The 20,871-nt window shown below is 44.8% G+C and overlaps 1 protein-coding gene across 1 annotated transcript; it reads left to right on the top strand.

Annotated features, from left to right (window-relative positions):
• Window positions 1-12,652: 12,652 nt before the first annotated feature.
• LOC306652366 (spindlin interactor and repressor of chromatin-binding protein-like) lies at window positions 12,653-14,687 on the top strand. Its single transcript, XM_079125304.1, has one exon. It carries the CDS (start codon window positions 12,816-12,818, stop codon window positions 13,875-13,877), a length of 1,062 nt encoding a protein of 353 aa, XP_078981430.1. The 5' UTR covers window positions 12,653-12,815; the 3' UTR covers window positions 13,878-14,687.
• Window positions 14,688-20,871: the final 6,184 nt, after the last annotated feature.

Raw genomic sequence — 20,871 nt, forward strand, 5'->3', positions numbered from 1 at the left:
GCTATGGACAAGATATCCAGTACAATGAGGCCTTTTTTCTGTCCTGTGCTGCCTCCTTATGACCACATATGGGTTATCTTTTAAAATAAGTGCCTCAGTTTCCCAAATAATTTAGAAATAACCTTATTAGAACTGTGCTTCCACAGTGTCCCTGACACATAATGAATGCTCTGAAATGGTAGTGAGCACCACCATCATAAAGCCCCTACTGTGTGTAAGCCCTTCCTGTTGTTTCCCATAACACATCTCATGCAGTGTTTGCTGCAGCCCTGGAAGGGGATAGGTCCCCCTTCACAAAAGAGCCCCTGAGGTGCCAGCAGGGCATGTCCCAGCTGCATTTATGCAGGACTGGAGTGGCCAAGCTAGGGTACAGGTGCAGGTCTGGGCGGCTCCAGAGTGCCACCTCCCCCAGCTCTGTGCTCCCTGACAGCAGTGAGATTCCTGGAGTGAAGCTTAGAAGATCAAGTAGGTCTCTGTGAACCAGGATGCCTTGTGACCCTCGCTGCCCCCAGATCATCCCAGGGCCCTCTAATCCATTGTCCTCCAAAGTGCACCAAGTCCAAGCCTAGGGGAGAGAGTGTTGAGCTGGATCCTGGCTCTTCCTCCTCTAGGGCTGTGGCCCCTGCACTGGCCTCTTTCTCTTGTGTGGAGAAAGCCTCTCAGCCACCTTCTGTGCTAGGCATCTGGCCCTGGTGCTAGTCACCAACCTTTTTAATTTCCTCTCCTGGCCTCAGGTGGTCAGCTGGTTATTAACTTCTGGTGAGAGCTCCTATCTGGAGATTGGAGGCGTCTTCACCTGCACACACCCTGGTGCCTCACCCTGCCCATGATCCATCCCAGGTGAGATGCTTGGAGCCAGACAGCCTGGGCTCCTCCCTACTGTGAGACCCAGGGATGGGGCTAAACCTGAGTTTCAAGAGCCAAAGCTGGAAACAGACAGCCTTCTCCACTTGGCAGGCTCTGGACTTGAGACAGTGTGTGCACATGCAGTCTGAGTGCAAGAGGAAGCAGATGGTCTCCAAATGTAGCACATGATGGCAACTTTAATGGAAGGACTGTTGACAAGGTGGGGAAGGATGTTTGGATTCTGACAGTGGGTACCCAGGAACCATTACCACCCTTGGGATTGAAAGGGGTTGGAAGGAGAAGTTAACAGGAGGCCAGCTATGTGGGGACAGCCCTGCAAGAGTCCTGGCTGCTGATTCTTTCCTCCGCTGGAGACTGCTCCTTGTTCCAGATTCAGCCTCTTCCCTTCCCTTGCTTCTTCACCGTCCCTCTCTATCCTCTTCCTCTTCCTCTCCAATTCTCTAATCCAGTTTGGGCATTCCTGGGAATCACCTGGAAGGTTTGAGAAATGCCCCAGAATTTCCAGTTCAGGAGTTCTAGGGTGGGACTCAAGAATTCATGTTTCTGACCTGGTCCAAGCAAGGCTGATGCAGCAGGACCAGGAGCTGAGCACCTCTGGTGTGCTGCAGAGCACTGTCCTGCCTCCCTCATTGATCCTGGGACTCAGTGGACCAGAAGCTCCTGGGGCAGGAATGTCTGCTTCCATCCCTGTAGCTCTCCACACCTTGACCTCCATCCCTGGGGCCTGATGAGGGTGGCCAGCTCCTGCCTCCTACCCAGCTGAGTTCAGGGGTGATAGCATCCCCCATCCATAGCACTTGCACCTGGTCTCTCTTGACCATTGCTATGACCTGTCCATGCTGCAGCTCAGCAGTCCTGGCTGAGGTGGGGCTCAGAGTGCAGGGTGTATGAGATGTACTCAGGATCAACACCAGGAAAGGGAAGTAAGCAGCAGGGACGGTGGGCCATGATGCCAGCTCAGGGGAAGTCCCATGGGACCCTCTTAGGGGAGCCAAGACTTCTTGTCACAGCTGTCCTGAGGTGGGAGAAGGTGCTGGATCTTTATACACTGCACACGTCCATGGTTGGATGTAGGCCACCTGAGAAAGGAGAGAGACCTGGAGGCCACCCCTGACCCTCAAGGTCTGCAGCTGAGTGTCTCCAGTGAGTGGCTCAGCCATAGGAGCAAGGAGATGAGGACTGTGACAATGACACTGACAGCAGATGTACTATAAAATACACCATTCAACAAACAGTGTATCCTGTCTCAGTTCCAGAGGCAGAAATCCCAAGATCATGCTCTTGGCAGGGTTGCTTCCTACCGAGGTCCAGTAGAGATGGATCTGCTCCACACCTCTCTCCTCAGTGTGTGGATGACTGCCTTCTCCGTGTGTGTGCACCGGTCTCCCCTTTGTGTGTGTCTGTGTCCTGCTGCCCTCTTCTTATGAGGACACCAGTCATTTCAGATTAAGTCCACCCTAATGACCTCATTGTACCTCAGTCACCTCTGCAAAGATCTTATCTTCAAATACAGTCACATTCTGAGCTGCCAGGAGTTAAGATTTCAGCATCTGAATTTGGGAGGAAGATGCAACTCAGCCCATCATGGGGAGAGGTGACAGATTGCAGGATCAGATTCCCGGGGTTGGAAGAGGAATGGTAGGGAAAGAGAGGGCATTATATGGCATTCTAGAAAATGGGAGTTGGGTGGATCTGTGAAACCTGAGTGGTAAGCAGCAGGCTGAGGGCACTGACTAGATGGTGCCTGAGCTAGAACTTTCCAAGCCTGGCTCCTTCCCTCCTCCCTGAGCTCTGTGTGACAACTGGGGATTTGCCATGTATTCTGGGGAAGCTCACTGCTTCCTTCTGTGGACATGGAGCAGATGAGACCCAATGCTCTCTGTGCCCACCAAAGGGAGGACACAGGCAGATGACAGACAGTGACAGGCAGATGGCTGCCTCTGAAAAACAGGAGAACCTTGGTGGGAGAGTGACCACATGCTGGAGAAGGTCAGCCACTGGGAAGAGCTGGAGTCTGCACCTTTGGGTAGGAGCCACATCAGTACAGGTCCTGAGAGCCGTTCAAGACACTACCACCTTGGCAGGAAGGTTGGACTGTGAGGCACAGGAGGCCAGTCTGGCCCAGCCAAACATTTTTGTGCAGAGCCAGTACATTTATCAATTATTTTTTTTTAAATTTTTTTATTGTAAACAAATGGGATACATGTTGTTTCTCTGTTTGTACATGGGGTAAAGGCATACCATTTGTGTAATCATAAATTTACATAGAGTAATGTTGTTTGATTCATTCTGTTATTTTTTCCCTTCCCCCCACCCCTCCCACCCCTCTTTACCCTCTATGCAGTACTTCCTTCCTCCATACTTGCCCCCCTCCCTAACCCTAACTCTAACCCTAACACTAACACTTCCCTCCCCCCAATTATGTGTCATCCTCCACTTATTAACGATATCATTCGTCCTTTGGCTTTTTGAGATTGGCTTATCTCACTTAGCATGATATTCTCCAATTTCATCCATTTGCCTGCAAATGCCATAATTTTATCATTCTTTATGGCTGAGTAATATTCCATTGTATATATATACCACAGTTTCTTTATCCACTCATCAATTGAAGGGCATCTAGATTGGTTCCACAGTCTGCCTATTGTGAATTGAGCAGCTATGAACATTGATGTGGCTGTATCTCTGTAGTATGCTGATTTTAAGTCCTTTGGGTATAGGCCAAGGAGTGGGATAGCTGGGTCAAATGGAGGGTCCATTCCAAGTTTTCTGAGGAATCTCCACACTGCTTTCCAGAGTGGCTGCACTAATTTGCAGCCCCACCAGCAATGTATGAGTGTACTTTTCTCCCCACATCCTCGCCAACACCTGTTGTTGCTCGTATTCTTGATAATCGCCATTCTAATTGGGGTGAGATTGAATCTTAGGGTGGTTTTGATTTGCATTTCTCTTATTACTAGAGATGTTGAGCATTTTTCCATATATTTGTTGATTACTTGTAGATCTTCTTCTGTGAAGTGTCTATTCATTTCCTTAGCCCATTTATCGACTGGATTATTTGAATTCTTGGAGTAGAGTTTTTTGAGTTCTTTATAGATTCTGGAGATTAGTGCTCTATCTGAAGTATGATTGGCAAAGATATTCTCCCACTCTGTAGGCTCTTTCTTCGCATTGCTGATAGTTTCCTTTGCTGAGAGAAAGCTTTTTAGTTTGAATCTATCCCAGTGGTTGATTCTAGCTTTTATTTCTTGTGCTATGGGAGTCCTGTTAAGGAAGTCTGATCCTAGACCAACAAGGTGAAGATTTGGACCTACTTTTTCTTCTATAATCTGCAGGGTCTCTGGTCTGATTCCAAGGTCCTTAATCCATTTTGAGTTTATTTTCATGCATGGTGAGAGATATGGGTTTAGTTTCATTCTGTTGCATATGGATTTCCAATTCTCCCAGCACCATTTGTTGAACAGGCTATCTTGTCTCCATTGCATATTTTTGGCCCCTTTGTCTAGTATGAGAAAATTAATGAGAAAATTGTATTTATCTGGGTTTGTGTCCGTGTCCTCTATTCTGTACCATTGATCTACCTTTCTATTTTGGTACCAATACCATGCCTTTTTTGTTACTATTGCTTTGTAGTAGAGTTGAAGATCTGGTATTGCAATACCCCCTGTTTCACTCTTCCTGCTAAGGATTGCTTTAGCTATTCTGGGTTTCTTATTCTTCCAGATGAATTTCATAATTGCTTGCTCTATTTCTGTAAGGTACGTCATTGGGATTTTAATTGGAATTGTGTTGAATTTGTATAGCACTTTAGGTAGTATGGCCATTTTGACAATATTAATTCTTCCTATCCAAGAACATGGAACATCTTTCCATCTTCTAAGGTGTTCTTTAATTTCTTTCTTTAGTGTTGTATAGTTCTCATTGTAGAGGTCTTTCACCTCTTTTGTGAGATTGATTCCCAAGTATTTTATTTTTTTCGAGGCTATTTTGAATGGGGTAGTTTTCCTAATTTCTCTTTCTGAAGATTCATCACTTATGTATAAAAATGTGTTGGATTTATGGGCATTGATCTTGTAACCTGCTACTTTACTGAAATCACTTATGAGTTCTAAGAGTTTTCTGGTGGAATTTCCAGGTTCTTCTAAATATATAATCATGTCATCAGCGAACAGGGATAGTTTGAGTTCTTCTTTTCCAATTCGTATCCCTTTAATCTCTTTGTCTAATTGCTCTGGCCAGAGTCTCAAGAACGATGTTGAATAGAAGTGGTGAAAGAGGGCATCCCTGCCTTGTTCCCGTTTTTAGGGGGAATGCTTTCAGTTTTTCACTATTTAGAATGATATTAGCCATGGGCTTAGCATAAATGGCCTTTACAATGTTAAGAAATGTTCCCACTATCCCTATTTTTTCTAGTGTTTTGAGCATGAAGGAGTGCTGTATTTTATCAAATGCTTTTTCTGCATCTATTGAAATAATCATGTGATTCTTGACTTTAAGTCTATTAATGTGGTGAATTACATTTATTGATTTCCTGATGTTGAACCAACCTTGCATCCCTGGGATGAAACCCACTTGATCATGGTGCACTATCTTTTTAATATGTTTTTGTATGCGATTTGCTAAAATTTTGTTGAGAATTTTTGCATCGATGTTCATTAAGGATATTGGTCTGAAATTTTCTTTCCTTAATGAGTCTCTGTCTGGTTTAGGTATCAGTGTGATATTGGCTTCATAGAATGAGTTTGGGAGGGTTCCCTCCTCTTCTATTTTATGGAATACTTTGAGAAGTATTGGAATGAGTTCTTCTTTAAAGGTTTTGTAGAACTCAGCTGAGAACCCATCTGGTCCCGGACTTTTCTTTGTTGGTAGGTTTTTGATGACTTCTTCTATTTCAGTACTTGAAATAGGTCTATTTAAATTGTTTATGTCCTCCTCGTTCAGTTTAGGCAATTCATATGTCTCTAGAAACCTGTTGATGTCTTCGAAATTTTCTATTTTCTTGGAGTATAGATTTTCAAAATAGCTTCTAATTATGTTTTGTATTTCAATCCTGTCTGTTGTGATATTTCCTTGTTCATTCCGAATTTTAGTGATTTGGGTTTTCTCTCGTCTTCTCTTTGTTAGTGTAGCTAAAGGTTTATCAATTTTGTTTATTTTTTCGAAGAACCAACTATTTATTTTGTCAATTTTTTGTATTGTCATTTATCAATTATTGATTACCTACTGTGTGCCAGAACTCAGGGTGGATGTTGCCATAGTGATAAAGCTGTGAGCCACAGAGTGCTTGTCCTGATGGGGTTCAGAACCTGGCAGGGGAGTAGGTGCTGACCAAAGCATTTAAGTCTGATAAGTGTTGGAAACACAGCCACTGTGGGAATGCTAGCAAAGGAATTTAATGTCTTGAACAGGTGACATCAAACCAGGGCTAAAACAGTGGTAAAAGGAGGCAGGCAAGGCTCCAGGAATAGGTGACATTTGTCACAGGCTTACTATGTGCCAAGCTATACACTCAGTCCATGATGTTCTGCATCTTGTTCCATTCTCCCAATATCAAATAGCCAGGGTTCAGAGAGGTGATGTGATTTGCCTGAGGTAATATAGCCAATAACTACAAGGACCAGGATATGACATCTGGAGCCATAATGAAAAAACCCTTTTAAGCTTGAATGCCAGCTCTGCCCCTTCCTAGCTCTGTGACACAGGGTGGGCCACTTTACCTCCCTGAGCCTCAGTTTTCACATCTGTAAAAGAGGCCAGCTCCCCAGAGTCTTGCTAGATTTTCACACTTAGAAATGCTGTAGGCGATGGCCAGTACAAGCTCACTGAGCTTGAAGATGAGGAGCTCTTCACAGGGATGGTGCTGATAGGATGGAGGGGGGTGGTCCAGTGGGCCAGCTCTCAGTGGGCCCTGTGTTCCTCCTTAGTACACAGTCAGGGGTGTCCTGAGCTCTGCCTTTATCCCCAGGAGACATGCAGATGGAAGGGAGAGCGGGCAGTGGGGCCTGAACTGCTCTCAGACAGGTACCCAGATGTGCTGTAGAGTGAGTGTAGGGACCACAGGGAAGGGACCCATTGGCTGGGGTCATTCTGGACTTTGCTTCCCCTACCCTGACCTCACAGCCCAGTAATTCAGACCTGGGCAGATCTTTGTGGTCTTCTTTCAACATCCTCAATCTCAAGGACCCATAGAGGAGAGGGACTTTGCTTAAGTCCCAGAGTGACTCTGAGTACATTGGGATCTAGAATCCAGTGAAGCCACCAGAGGATCAACACCACAAGCCAAGTCCTGTTTGCCCTTTCACACTGTCCCCTGTGCTTGGCACATTGGGGAAATCAGGAAATACTTGTTCAGCAAGCAGGTACAGTAAGAAAAGCCCTCAGCCTGGGATATGGGACCAGAGGGGGACTTCTGTCCCATCTCTGAGCCAGCCCCACCTCCCTGAGCATTTACTTTCCCTTGCTGAGCCTCTATTTCCCAAAATGGACTCACAAACCCATATGGTAGGTGCCCAAGAAGGGATTTGAGGCCAGATTTACTGGATTCCAGGGCCAATTGTCCTCCTAATTCATGCACCTACCTGAGTCATTAAAACCATTCACTCTTGGAGATCTTTATTGAGCACCTACTGTGTTCTGGTTATACCTCACTGAAAACAGGAGAGGAGATTTCTGCCCTCACAGAGCTTAGATTTTGGAAGGAGGATGCAGAGAGTAAGCCAAAAGAGAAAAAGAATAGGAAGGGTGGTAAGTATGCTGAAGGGGCCATGGTAAGGGCCAGGTTGTGGTCAGGGAAGAAGAGGACATTTGAGGTGTCATCTGAGAGAAGCAGCAGCCCATCATGCAAAAGTCCATGCAAATAATTAAAGTGAGAAGCAGGCAGCTACTAACAAACCTGCTAAAGACAGGTGATGAGGATGTGGAAGGAAACCAATTGCCAGAGTGCCCCCAAAATGGCCTGGAAATGCTTCCAAGGAGCAGCCTAACCCTCTGGGGAGCTGTACTCCAATGGCACTGATCTCTCTCCAACTAGAAGATCATTGAAGAGGACGTCATGTGCAAGTTTGTCCATGAAGACAGCAGCCATATCATCTCCTTCTGTGGTAAGTCAGTGACCTTCCTGTGGCCTGGAAATTGTTTTCTTTTTCTAGGAGTGGCCTCAGGAAAGGTGCTTCTTTCAGTCAAACTTTTCACATCATGTTTTGTGACTCCAAAGTTAATTTTGGATCCTTAAGGGACTAAATTGGAGAACCTGAAAATACAGAATAGTGAGAAAATCAGTTGACAGTGTTTTTTTCTACCTCGTGGGGAGGTCATTGTGGCTCATGCTGAGGGATCACTTTGCCTCAATGTAGGACATGGCTTACATAGACCCATGCACCTGAGCAGCAGTCTCTGTTCCAGTTGCTCCCTCTGCCCATGAACTTGCAAGGTAGAGGGATAGAGTGGATGGGGACTTTTTAAAGATAAGGAATGAAGAGCCACTGCTGACACATCCAAAGAGACCATGGCCAGCCAGCTCAGCAAAGGAGGCAGGCCTGGGCTCAGAGCATGACTCAGACTTCTCTCCCTAAACCAGCTCTGTTTGAAAGGTTTCAGAAATAATGACACTGCCAGGTTCATGCTGTGCTTTGATGGTGGCGAGGGATAGGCGTTCTGTGTGAGTCTGAAGTCAGCACTCAGTTCATAGTTGGTGTGCACAAACAGTAGAAGTGTTTCTCTTCCTCCCTGAGAGCTTTGTCTTTAACAATGGGAGCATCTTCAGGTGAAGGCATCATACATACATGTCCACATCAAGACTTGCCAACATATCTATCAATTAAAGCCTTAGAGAAATAGAAAGTGATAAAAAGAAATGTAATAGTTCTCTAACTCTGACTGAAGTTTCTGTCTTAGAGAAAACAGATGGCAGTAACTGAGGCCTGAAGAGTCACATTGAGGTTTTTTGTTGTTGTTAATCTAGTCTCCTCAGGAGCATTTGTCAGAAAGAATCGAACACTGTACAGAGAGCCTGAAGAGATGATTAACTTATTTCATTATAAACACATGGAAGGGCTGGGGAGATAGCTCAGTTGGTAGAGTGTTTGCCTCTCAAGCACAAAGCCCTGGGTTCAATCCCCAGCACTGCAAATAAATAAATAAATAAATAAAAATAAACACATGGAAAATATTATAAGTTAAAATTCAGAATGTAAAAAGAGTTTCACCCAAAATATTTTAAATGCATAAGCAGAATAGGCAATATGATGTGGACATTCATTCACACATGTAATTGCTTACTCAAACAGAGACAAGTCATTAACCTCAAACATTTCCCTGTCTGTGATTGCACGGAACCTTGGCCAAGCTTTCCACCTGGTATGGCTCTTACTTCATAGGTTTTGTCTCAATAGTTAGGTAAGGTAAAACTTAACAGTTATCTGACACCCCCCAGGTGCCCAATAAGAAGTAGCTGCTGTTATATGCTCACTTTTTCAGAAAGCATTAATGTTGTACCTGTTGCATACCTGTGCATGAGGAGAAGGTGAGAAGATGCAGGACTTCCAGAAGCACCAGGAGTAAGATAGAGGCTATCAGCATGGTGTGCACAAAAGTTTCCCAGAATGGCTCAATTCAACCCAGAGAGGGAAGGTAGTTTGCCTGAGGACACACAGTGAGCTAATAGTAGAGGCCAAGCTATATAACCCAGATGTCTTGTTCTAAGGAGAGGTATGCAGAGCCAGAAGTGGGAAGATTGCTACAAAATCCTCATCATTGTGATTTTATGGCACTTGAACTCAGACTGGGTTTGAATCCTGACTATTCTTCACTTATTGGGTGCCCTTGAGCAATTCAGTTCACCTCTCTGATTCTCAGTGTCCACATCTGAGAAGTAGAGGTAGTTTTTCTTTCTTCCCTGACCATGGCAGAGATTAAAGGAGACCCATAAATGTTAGCTATACTACAGCCACAGTATCGATGATGATGATGACGATGATGGCGATGATATTGTTATTCTTTGTCCCAGGTAGTGGTGAGCGGACCTGTAGTCCATCTCTCTCCTTCTGAAAGGGGTAGAAGCTGGCATTCATAAAGCACCCACTGTGTCCCTGGCTCTACTATGTACTTCCCATGCATTCTTTTCACCTCTTCTAACAGCATCTCTGAGGCTAATGCTCACATTACTGCCCTTTCCAGGTGAGGAAGCCGAGACACCAAGGGGAAGTTGTTGCCGAGTCACACAGCTGGTTAGTGGCTGGCAGAGGACCTGTGTAGAGGTGGACCAGCCTTAGCCATGACTGTGGGTTATCCACTAAGCTCCCTTGCTTCATTAGAGGTTGATGCCAGCCAGGGTGAGAGGCATATGTGTTTTTCCCATAATGCTGACCAGAGGCAGGTGATGTTGGGGTTTCTGACTGTTCAAGGAATCTGTGTCTGACTGAGGCTCAGAGCCATGCTGGGTGCTGGGAATAGGAATGGGAGAGTCAGTGCTACTACCCATCATGTCCCAACAGCTACAGTGGAGGCCTGCATTCTTCACAGTCTGTGGTGGCAGGTGGCTGGCTTCCTGTACAGCAACAAGATTGTGGATCTCTTCATGAAGGTGGGCAAGAGCTTTCTGCCAGCTTAGAAGCTGAGCTGCAAAGTCCAGGACCTGGAGCAGCCGATCAAGAGCATGTGAGTGTGGAGACCAGCCTGGATAGCCCCCTGGAAAGTAGTTCAAAACCCTCCTAGGACCTGCACGAGTCCACAACCCTGGCATGCTCTTTACTCCCCAGATCTGCAAGCCTCATTCCACTTCAGAGCAATGGCACATGCTGTACCTCTCGCAGGCTCACCTGCTTGTTCTTCCATGGCTGGTTCTTTGACATCCTTCAGATTTTCCTAGCTCAGTCACTGCCAGCCCTCACCCCATCTTTTCTTTCATATCAATATTTTACTTTCTTCATACTTATTCTTGTCTTCAGGAATTAGTTATTCCTTGTTTTATTGTTAATTTGATTGTTATCTCTCTGAATGCCATGAGAAAAGGCAACTACATTTGTGTCATCCTGTTATGTCCCCAGCATCGGGGGCAGTGTCTAGCACCTGGAACATGCCCATGAGACAGTTGATGCTGGGTCCTGTGAGGATGCTACTTTAACTGGTCAAAGGGAATTTGCAGATATGATGAAGTCAAGGATCTTTAGATAAATGTCCTGGGTTACCTGGGTGACCCAATGTCATCACAAGGGACCCTATGAGAAAGAGAGAGGGCAGAAGGGGACAAGAGGAGGTGCAATGGTGGAAGCAGAGGCTGGAGAGATGGGGCGAGAGCCAAGAACACAGCTGGCCTCCAGAAGCTGGGTAGGCAAGGAAAGGATCCTGTCCCAGAGCCTCCTGAAGGAGCCAACAGTGCTGACCTGAGTAGCTTTCAGACCTCAGCACTGTGAGGTGGTGAGTTTTTGCTGCTTGAAGCTGCTAGGTTTGTGGGTCATTATGTCCACAATAGGGGGCAAATGCCCATGATGTCCTGGATCTTCTGGCACTAATAAGCACATCATTTATATATAAGAGAAACATATCATAGAAAATTGTATTTCCTATTGATTAAAAATTATGTTTGCAAGACTTTGTTTTGGTGCTGGGAATTGAACCCAGGACCTCACACATGTAGCCCTGGCCACTCAAGAATCTTGATATAACAGGGACATACAGTGTTGTTCCTATTTAAAAGTTGGTAAAACCACGGCAAAATGAAATTTTAGAAATTTCCATTTTAAATTTAAATTACAAAATCAGTGTCATTTTGTATGATGTATAAAGTGATTTTCAGGAATCCAGAGACACTAAAGATTTGAAATAAATTATAATAGACCTAATATTCAAAAAGAGAACATCAGCCTTATGAGGAAATAAAAGTTACAGAGTTATTTTTAGGGTCAGATATTCACAAATTTATTAAATCCTAGGTCCTTTGTTTACAATTGTCTCCTGGGAGAAGGTCCCAAACTTCTCAGAAGCCATATTTTTATCTCTTCTGTCCAAATTATCTTTAGGACTGAATAAGACATGCTTGTAAAACACTTAGCACAGTATTGACAGGTGATCATATGGAGACAAGCTGTTTTTCACTTTTGTGCTTATAAGTTATTTTAGAAAGCCTCTTGATTGAAAGGAGATATGTACCAACATTCCTATTGAAATGGTGGTAAAATACTGACAATGTTTAAGAAAAATAGAGAAACCCTATTACAAGGCAAATTATATAATCAGTGGCAGAGCTGAGCAATAACTATGGTAGGATCTCAAAGATTGACAGTCTCCTCCTTGTGCCTAATTGATAGAGGAAACCTAGAAGTAATAACTTTATTGCCTATTTTGAATAAGACAGATCAAAAGTGAAACTAGTAGTTATGGTAGAGAGAAGGTAGAAAATGACCACACACACACACACACACACACACACACACACACACACACCCCACAGATATGCACACACATACACAAATATAAACATATATACAAGCACATACACAACCAGGTAAATGCATACATACAAATGCAAACACACACACACAAACATACTTACACACATGCAAATGCACACAGCTGCTGGAGAATATCAGACATAGTAGGAAAAGACCATTCCTCCCCTCGCTGCACCATTACCTAATGGCATCAAAGAATTTAGAGCCGATTCAACAGATGGGAAGGCAAATAATCCTAAATTGATTAAGAAACAATAATTTGGCTTTTAAAAAATTCCATACTGGGATTGAGACCTACCCGCCCGCGCTCCCCTCGCGCTGAGGTGTGTCGCAGGCGGGGCGGGCGAGCCCCGGGCGGCGGGGAGGGGGCTGCGCCGGCGGGTGCGCGGGGCCGGCAGTGGGCCCCGCGCGGGCCCGGGCGGAGGCGGCCGCGGGTGGCGCGCCGAGGCCTGCGCGCCAGTCCTCCGGCGTCCGGTCACCGCAGTCGCCCCCGGCCGCACCATGGCTCTGAAGGCCGAGGGCGCCGCGCTGGACTGCTTCGAGGTGACGCTCATGTGCGAGGAAGGGGAGGACGACGATGAGGCTGTGGTGGTGGCGGAAGTCCCGTGGCTGGAGCCGATGCTCAGAGTGGCCCAACAGGAGAAGACCCCACCACCTCCGCCCAGCCTACTGGAGGCAGGAGGTGATGGCTGCGAGGAGCCCAAGCAGCAAGTGTCTTGGGAGCAGGAGTTCCTGGTGGGGAATAGCCCGGGAGGCAGCGGACGGGCCCTGTGCATGGTGTGTGGAGCCGAGATCCGCTCCCCCTCAGCCGAGACAGCTCGAACGCACATCCTGGAACAGCATCCTCATACCCTGGACCTGAGCCCCTCTGAGAAGAGCAACATCCTGGAGGCCTGGAGCGAAGGGGTGGCCCTTTTGCAAGATGTTCATGCTGAGCAACCATCCCCACCCAGCTCAGAGTCAAGCCGGGATGCCAAACCAGACCCCAACGCCAATGCAGACTCTGCCGGGATGCCAGCAGAGATTGTGGTCCTCCTAGACTCTGAGGACAACGCGTCCCTCCCGAAAAGGAGCCGGCCCAGGGGACTCCGCCCCCTCGAGCTGCCTGTTCCCCCTGCCCCAGAACCTGGAAGTAAGAAGCCCCGGGGTCAGAGATGGAAGGAGCCCCCTGGGGAAGAGCCTGTCAGGAAGAAGAGAGGCAGACCTATGACCAAAAACTTGGACCCTGACCCAGACCCGCCATCCCCTGACTCGCCCACAGAGACCTTTGCAGCACCAGCTGAAGTCCGACACTTCACCGATGGCAGCTTTCCCCCTGGCTTTGTCCTCCAGCTCTTCTCCCATACCCAGCTCAGGGCCACCGACAGTAAGGACTCGCCCAAGGAGGGCAGAGCAGCAGAAGGCCTTCTCCAGCCAGAAAGCCCCACTCCAGGTGAGCCCTCCTGTGGGAGGGACGGGGAAGTTGGTCATCTGGTCTCTGAGGCTGTGCGGCCCTGGAGCCCAGAAAAGAGGCTGGTGCTCGGGTGCCTAGGAGACAGGATAAGGGCAACAGGATTTGAATGACCAGGGAGACCGGTCAGAAAGCTGAGCACTCCTGAGTGCTCCTTAGGAAATTCCTGGAATTGGTCATCAGGTTGGGCTACGCCAGTGTTCTCCAAAAGCCTCACCCATCTCCACACGAAACTGACTTGAGCTGGAACCTGAGGTACCCACCTTTCCCTGACAGAGGAGGAGCCCAGATGGGGGCTATCAGTTCGAACAGGGGTCAAGAGAATAGGCAGGCGATGAGCCGCGAACAGACACCTCCATGGGGACACCAGCTCAGTAAATTCTTGATAATGGCAGCAAGTGAGTAAGTGCTCATGTTTGTATTATGTCCCACTGATTTTAAGAAACTTATAGCCGGGCGTGGTGGTACACACCAATAATCCCAGCTACTTGGGAGCCTGAGGCAGGCTGATCACAAGTTCAAGGCCAGGCTAGACAATTTAGCAAGGCCTTGTCTTAAAAGAAAAGCTGCTTAGGCGTGGTGTTGCATATGCCTGTGGTGGTGCTGTAATCCTAGCAGCTAGGGAGGCTGAGATAGGAAGATTTCAAGTTCAAAGCCAGCCTCAGCAAAAGCGAAGGGCTAATAAGCAACTCAGTGAGACCCTGCCTCTAAATGAATTACAAAATAGGGCTGGGATGTGGCTCAGTGGCCGAGTGCCCCTGAGTTTACTCCCTGGTACCAAAAAAATAAAAATAAAATACAAAATTAAATGGCTGGGGCTATAGCTTAGTGGTAGATCACCCCTTGGTTCAATTGCCAGTACCAAAAAAAGAAAGGAAAAAAAAAAACAACTTTATACAGTTCATTAAAGCTTACAAAAGTATGTCATAGTTAAAGGGCAGGTACCCATCCCCTTTTTTCAGATGAAGAAACTGAGTCTCAAAGAGATGATTCCTTCTTCTCAGTCCTTATATGAATTTCCTATTTGCTCCTGTAACAAATTGCCACAAACGTTGTGGTTTATTATTTTACAGTTCTAGAAGTCAGAGGTCCCAAATGGGTCTCCCTGAGCTAAATTCAAGGTGTTGGCAGGGCTGTGTTCTTTTCCGGAAGCCCTAGGGGAAATCCTTGCATGGCTTCTGAAAGCTACTCACAAACATTGCTTGGCTTTTGGCCTCAAAACAGCCTCAAAGCTAGCAGTAGTCCATAGAGGCTCCCAGCACAGGTCTTGGTTCTGAATCATCTGCCTCTCTTCCCTGTTTAAGGACCCTTATGATTATGTAGGCCCTACCCCAAGGTCATCCAGAACAATCTTTTTTTGCAGGGGCATGGGGCGGGAGGGTACTGTGAATTGAACTTGGGGCACTCAACCACTGAACTGTATCTCCAGTCCTATTTTTTTGTTTGTTTGTTTTTTTATTGTAAACAAATGGGATACATGTTGTTTGTTTGTACATGGAGTAACAGCATACCATATGTGTAATCATACATTTACATAGGGTAATGAAAAAAAAAAAAATTCCATACTAATGGTTTCCATGAGCTGGCAAGAGTTAAGCTTGTTCTCCCAGGGACTGGGAACACAGCCTGGGGATACCCGTGAGAAGTAGTAAAAGGAAAGATGCATATTTTGCTCAGTGAGTCTATACCTGTGCAATCTGAACCTGTGGCATGTGCTGCATAGAGAAGTAGCTTCCTCCCTGCCAGGAAGTAAGCCTGTCAGTGCTGCCTGAAGGACCCAAGGATGCTGAGCTGTCCCGTCCTGGTTTCAACAAATACCATATCTATCTATGTATCTTGGCATTGGTCACAAAACTAACAGCAGCCTGCTTTAGCCAAAACCCTCTCAAAGACACACCTGTGGCTTTCAGAGCAAACTCCCTGGAGATCCCCCAACATCTGTCTGAAATGCATCTGGCAGAACTTCAGTTTGAAAGCTCTCCCTGTTGATCACTTTGAGGTTTTTTTTGTCTTCTCAATCTTCATGCCCTGGAGCCAAAGAAAGTACTGGGTGGGGAATCAATACTGGGCCAGGAGGCAGGTAGAATTGATTGTTTAACTTATTCCATGCATTAGCAAATGCTTTGCACTAGTCCAAGTCTTCTGTGAGCCCAGGTTAAAGTCCAGAAAGTAGGCCACCACTGGATTCTCTTGGCATCCTTCCAAAAGAAAATGAAAATCATTTTTAACTTTGGACCAAGTTTTTTTTTTTTTTTTTTTTTTTTTTTTTTTTAGTATTTAATGAGCATTTCTGTAGGGACAAAACATTGCTCAACTGATAAATATTTCTACAGAACTACTTGCCTGGCTTTGAATTACATGCTAATGCAAACTCAGAACAGCAGTTGTGGCTATCTGTAATGAAGACTGAAGAGCAAAGTCCTGCCTTTATTCTATTTTTTGTTCATCTTTGGGAAATAAAACCATGTTAATGCTAATGGTGAATTTGGTGACCTAAATCATTTATTAAAAATATATTACTACATATTATAACCTTAAAGTTTTTGAAGAGAGAGAGAGATGTCTTTAGCATGTATGTCTGGAGAAGGTTGCAATAATTTCCAAGAACAGATTTTTGGGTGGAGATCTTTGAAGAGATAGGGAAATAGATGTAGGTGTCAGGGAAATGGATGGATTCAAACTCGCTTCTCCACCATGTAGAATTCAGTTCTATGCAGAATCAAATTCTCTAAGAGAAGCTCAAGCTTTTGATGCAGTATTATATTGAGGGTCTAAAATTCAGTTGTCTTCTTCCAGTTCTTGTAATTATAACTCCCACAAAATTAATACATAGTAAAGAGGGCTAAACATTTGCCAACATATTTTTGGCAATGGAGCTGTCAATATTATGCTCCTCTTTGAAAATACTGCCCTTCAGAGAAGTAAACACTTTGTGTAGGATCTTGCATGTAGTCAGTGGCTATGCAGTCTGGTGGTGTAGAAATTTCAAGTGAAATGGACAACATAAAAAGCACACATGCCAGTTGAGTCTTCCTTGTTCATTCAACAAATATTTCTCTATCTCAAGTTATAGGCTAGGTGCTGACAACAGACACAGAGATGAACAGAATTCAGAATCTGTCCCCTACTAGGTCTTGGTTCTGTGTGAGAGATAGAAATAAACACAGAGCTTAGGGCTCTATTAGAGTCACAAATAGCACTCATCATCCTCATGATCTGGGAGACACCCTGGAGGGAGTGACATCTGCAGGGTTGGGTGGGGAGGGACAGATGGACATTTCGGAAAGAGAAGCAAGGGGACCAGAGAGAACAAGAGTGATCAGGAAACCAGAAGTAGATGGGCATGGTTACCTATGTGTGCATGTGTGTGTGTGTGTGTGTGCACGTGCATGTGTGCATGCATGTGTATGTGTGTGGGTATATGTATGTGTGAACACATGTATATGTAAGTGTGTCTGTATATATGTGTCTGTGTATGTGTATGTTTGTAGGTATATGTATGTGTATATGTGTATATGTAAGTGTGTATGTGTGTGCATGTGTGTATGTGTGTATATGTCTGTGCATGTATGTGTGTATGTGTATGTGTGTGGGTATTTGTGTGTGTATGTGTGTACATGTGTGCATCTGCATCTCTCTGTGTATGTGTATGTGCGTGCATGTGTGTGTATGTGTGTGTATGTGTGGGTATATGGAAGTGTGAATGTGTGTGCATGTGCGTATATGTATGTGTCTCTGTGTATGTGTATATGTGTATGTATGTGTATATGTGTGCTTGTGTGTGTCTTTGAGTCTGTGTATATGTGTGCATCTGTGCATGTGTGTATGTATGTATATGTGTGTGTATGTGTGTGTGTGTTGGAAGATATCCAAGATGTGACATTGGAATGGGGAGGTATTTAGCCAACAAGACCATGAGAGGTTGTCTCATGTAAGAGTTTCCCCAAGAGCCAGTTCTCCACCATCATCATTATCCTTGTTTTGGTGGCTGCAGTTTTACATGAATTCCTTAATCCTGAGCAGGTAGTACATTCATAGTATTCAAAAGATGAACAATGAATTATGTGGTAAGGAAAAAATAAAGTCTTTCCCTTCCTCAGCTTTGAACCTGCCCTCTTCCTATCCCCTTCCCATCACATGACCCCCCAAACTCCAATTCCTTGTTCATGTTTCTTAGAATTTATTTGTGCAAAGACAGGCAAATATTGATGTGTTTTCATGTTTTCTTCTTCCTTGCAAAGAAGACAGCATGTGCTACATACTACTCTTCACTCTTTTTCTTAATTATGTAATATTGGATAGCTTTCTATATGGATACTTAAAAAGCCACTTCATTCTTTTGTATAGCCTCACAGTAACACATTATATTTAACTAGACTCCTATTAACAAACTTTCAAGTTGTTTCCAGTCTCTGGACATAACAAACAAATTCATGTTGTAATGAATAACTTTGGTTATGGGAGCAGGTTTGTTTGTATGATAAATTTCCTGGAGTGGATTTGTAGATGCATGCACAGATTTGATAGAGATTGCTGCCAGAGGCTTACATTTCTTTGGCTTTACATAGTTAGGAATATCACATAAATCTACAGAGACTTTTACCTGTGGACTGGTGTCCATGTCAGTCAGAATGAGTCCTTGGTGGGGAACCTTTAGCACTTAGATGATTAAAAGAATACTGGTGTTCCACTACTCACAATAGTGGGAACTAGCAGGGGAACAGAAAGAGTAATAAATAATAAAGTCATCATAAGTTGAAAATTTTAAGTTGGCAATTTTTTAACATGACTAATCTACTGAACATCACAGCTCAGCCTAGTCTACCTCAAACATGCTCAGAACACTGAGATTAGCTACTATTGGGCAAAATCAACCAACACAAAGCCTATTTTATAATCAAGTGTTGAATACCTTATTTATACACACATGGGTGGGCATTTTGTGGACATGATGAGATGCAAACACACAGAACACAATAACACAATGTCAAAACCACTGGCAACACAACACATGGTACGGTGTGTTGGCTTCCCCCCCATGGAATAGCTGACTGGGAGTTACCCCTCGCCACTGCTGCTCAGCATCACAGGAATATCGCACCACAAATTATGACCCAGAAAGTTCAAAATTCATAATCCCAAGTATGTTTTCTACTGAATACACGTTGCTCTCACATCACTGTTAAGTAGAAACATTGTGAGTTCAACCATTATAAATTAGATCTGTAACAGAAAGTTCTGAAAGTTTCCTAAGACTTACAGCTTATTAGTGGCCAAGTGGATAATAGCCCAGGATACCCCTTTTCAGCACAGCCAGCCCCTGCCCCCTAGTCCCAAGCCACCTGTCTCATAATTCTGTTTATCTGAAGGTCCTTGGGACTAACTATATATTTAGCACAGTGCTGGAAGTTGAGAAAGAGGCTGTTCTCAAAGAAATTTCCATCCCATTGGAGATACTGGCCTTTAAGCAAATACAACAGAACATTAGTTCCATGGCTCAGAGTAGAATCAGGGTCATCCAGGACAAAAAATAAAGAAAACTCACATTTCTTAATGTTATTGCTACAAAACTCTGTTAGTATAAAACTAGAGAAAAAGATCAGATGCAAGGGAAAAAATAGTTGAGTATGGTGTCTCCCAGCACTGCCAGGCAGAGGGAGGGTAGGAAAGAGAAGACCATTTGGAGCCTGTAATCAGCTGCTGCAGCCCCGAAATAACAGAAACTGTTCCTGTCCCCTTCAAATAACCTGGCTTTGTCCAACACAACTTTCAGTTTCACAGATAGTTATTTTTCCCTCAGGAGAAGAAATTGGCAAACTGATTTGAAAATATTTGGGGCTGTTTTCTTCGGTTACAAATGAGGACAGTTTTTCTGCTATGAGGTCTAAGTAGAAACGTCATTGGCAACTTTAGTCCTTGTTGGTTAGGTATAAAACTATTATCTTGTAATGGCAAAGATTTTCCTTTCATTTATTGCACGGTAGCAACAAGTTCGTTTGTTTCAACCTCTCTTAATTTCCCTGTTGTGTAAGCAGCAAGAGTAAATAAAAATTTTAATGTGGAGATTTCAGTTCAAAGCACACTTGCTGCTAGACAGCACTTTTTTTCACTTTTTTTAAAGTTGTGTCCATTCACATGTATTTTTACCTAATTACAATCATAAAAGTTGATACAGTTATGTGATCTGAGATTTTTCCTTTAGATTACACTATGAGCATTTTCCATGTTTCCCTGACTTCAAGATTACAGAGGCCACCTAACATTCCACAGATCTGATGCTCCATTATCTGTGGTAGCCATTTTGCTGTTCTCGTGAGTGAGACCTATCAAACACCTCATCTGGTTAGATGGCATAGTCAGAGGTGTAGAAAATGCCTTTGAGAAATGCCTTTTGGAAGATGAAATAAACAAGTAGCCCCAGCTATATTATGTATCTATCAGACAAAAAGATGGCCTCGGACTGTAAAAGGCCATGTAGATAATAATTCTGCCTATGGCAGGTTGGATATATGACTAAAAGTTTATAAGTAAAACACATGGCATTTATTTTCATGATTAATAATCAAAAAATTAAAACTACTATCTCACCGTGCCAATTCTAACTTTCTCTTTTCTGTCTCCTTATGCCAGAACAGCATAAAAGGGAACAATATTGCTACTGGCTTAATCTTGACTTCAATGTGTCAGTGGCAGACTCAGAACATGCTGTTCCCTGAACAGAGGAAGAAGGCCTGTGGCTAAGGTCAGCAGGTGAGGGAGTGGGTACTATGTTGAGGGTCAGGGTAACCTCCCCTGTCCTTTGACACAGGGAAGCATCTCACACCTTGCAGAAAAGGAGGCAAGTGTTAGAGTAGAGTGCTAGCAGGTGAAAACGGAGAAGGTTTCCATACAGAGGGAGTCTGGTCCTTACAAGGGCACCAGGCACAGAATGGGAGGGCAGCAGGAGAACCCACTGAATGGAGCAGAGGTGACTGGAGTGGGACTGCCCTCAGGTAGAGGGCACCCTGATGGACCCAGGCCAGGGGAGGCTGGGCTCTGAAGTGGTGGCTCACAGGAGGCGGGGCCCCATGTCCACAGGGGCTCCTGGGGAGGCTGGACCAGAGGGGG

This window comes from Sciurus vulgaris (assembly GCF_902686455.1).
Source record: "Sciurus vulgaris genome assembly, contig: HiC_scaffold_181_arrow_ctg1, whole genome shotgun sequence".
In the NCBI taxonomy this organism is placed as follows: Eukaryota; Metazoa; Chordata; class Mammalia; order Rodentia; family Sciuridae; genus Sciurus; species Sciurus vulgaris.

What these genes read in the sequence shown, in the direction of transcription:
- LOC306652366 (XM_079125304.1), top strand. Translation starts at nt 12,816, where the DNA reads ATGGCTCTGAAGGCCGAGGGCGCCGCGCTGGACTGCTTCGAGGTGACG.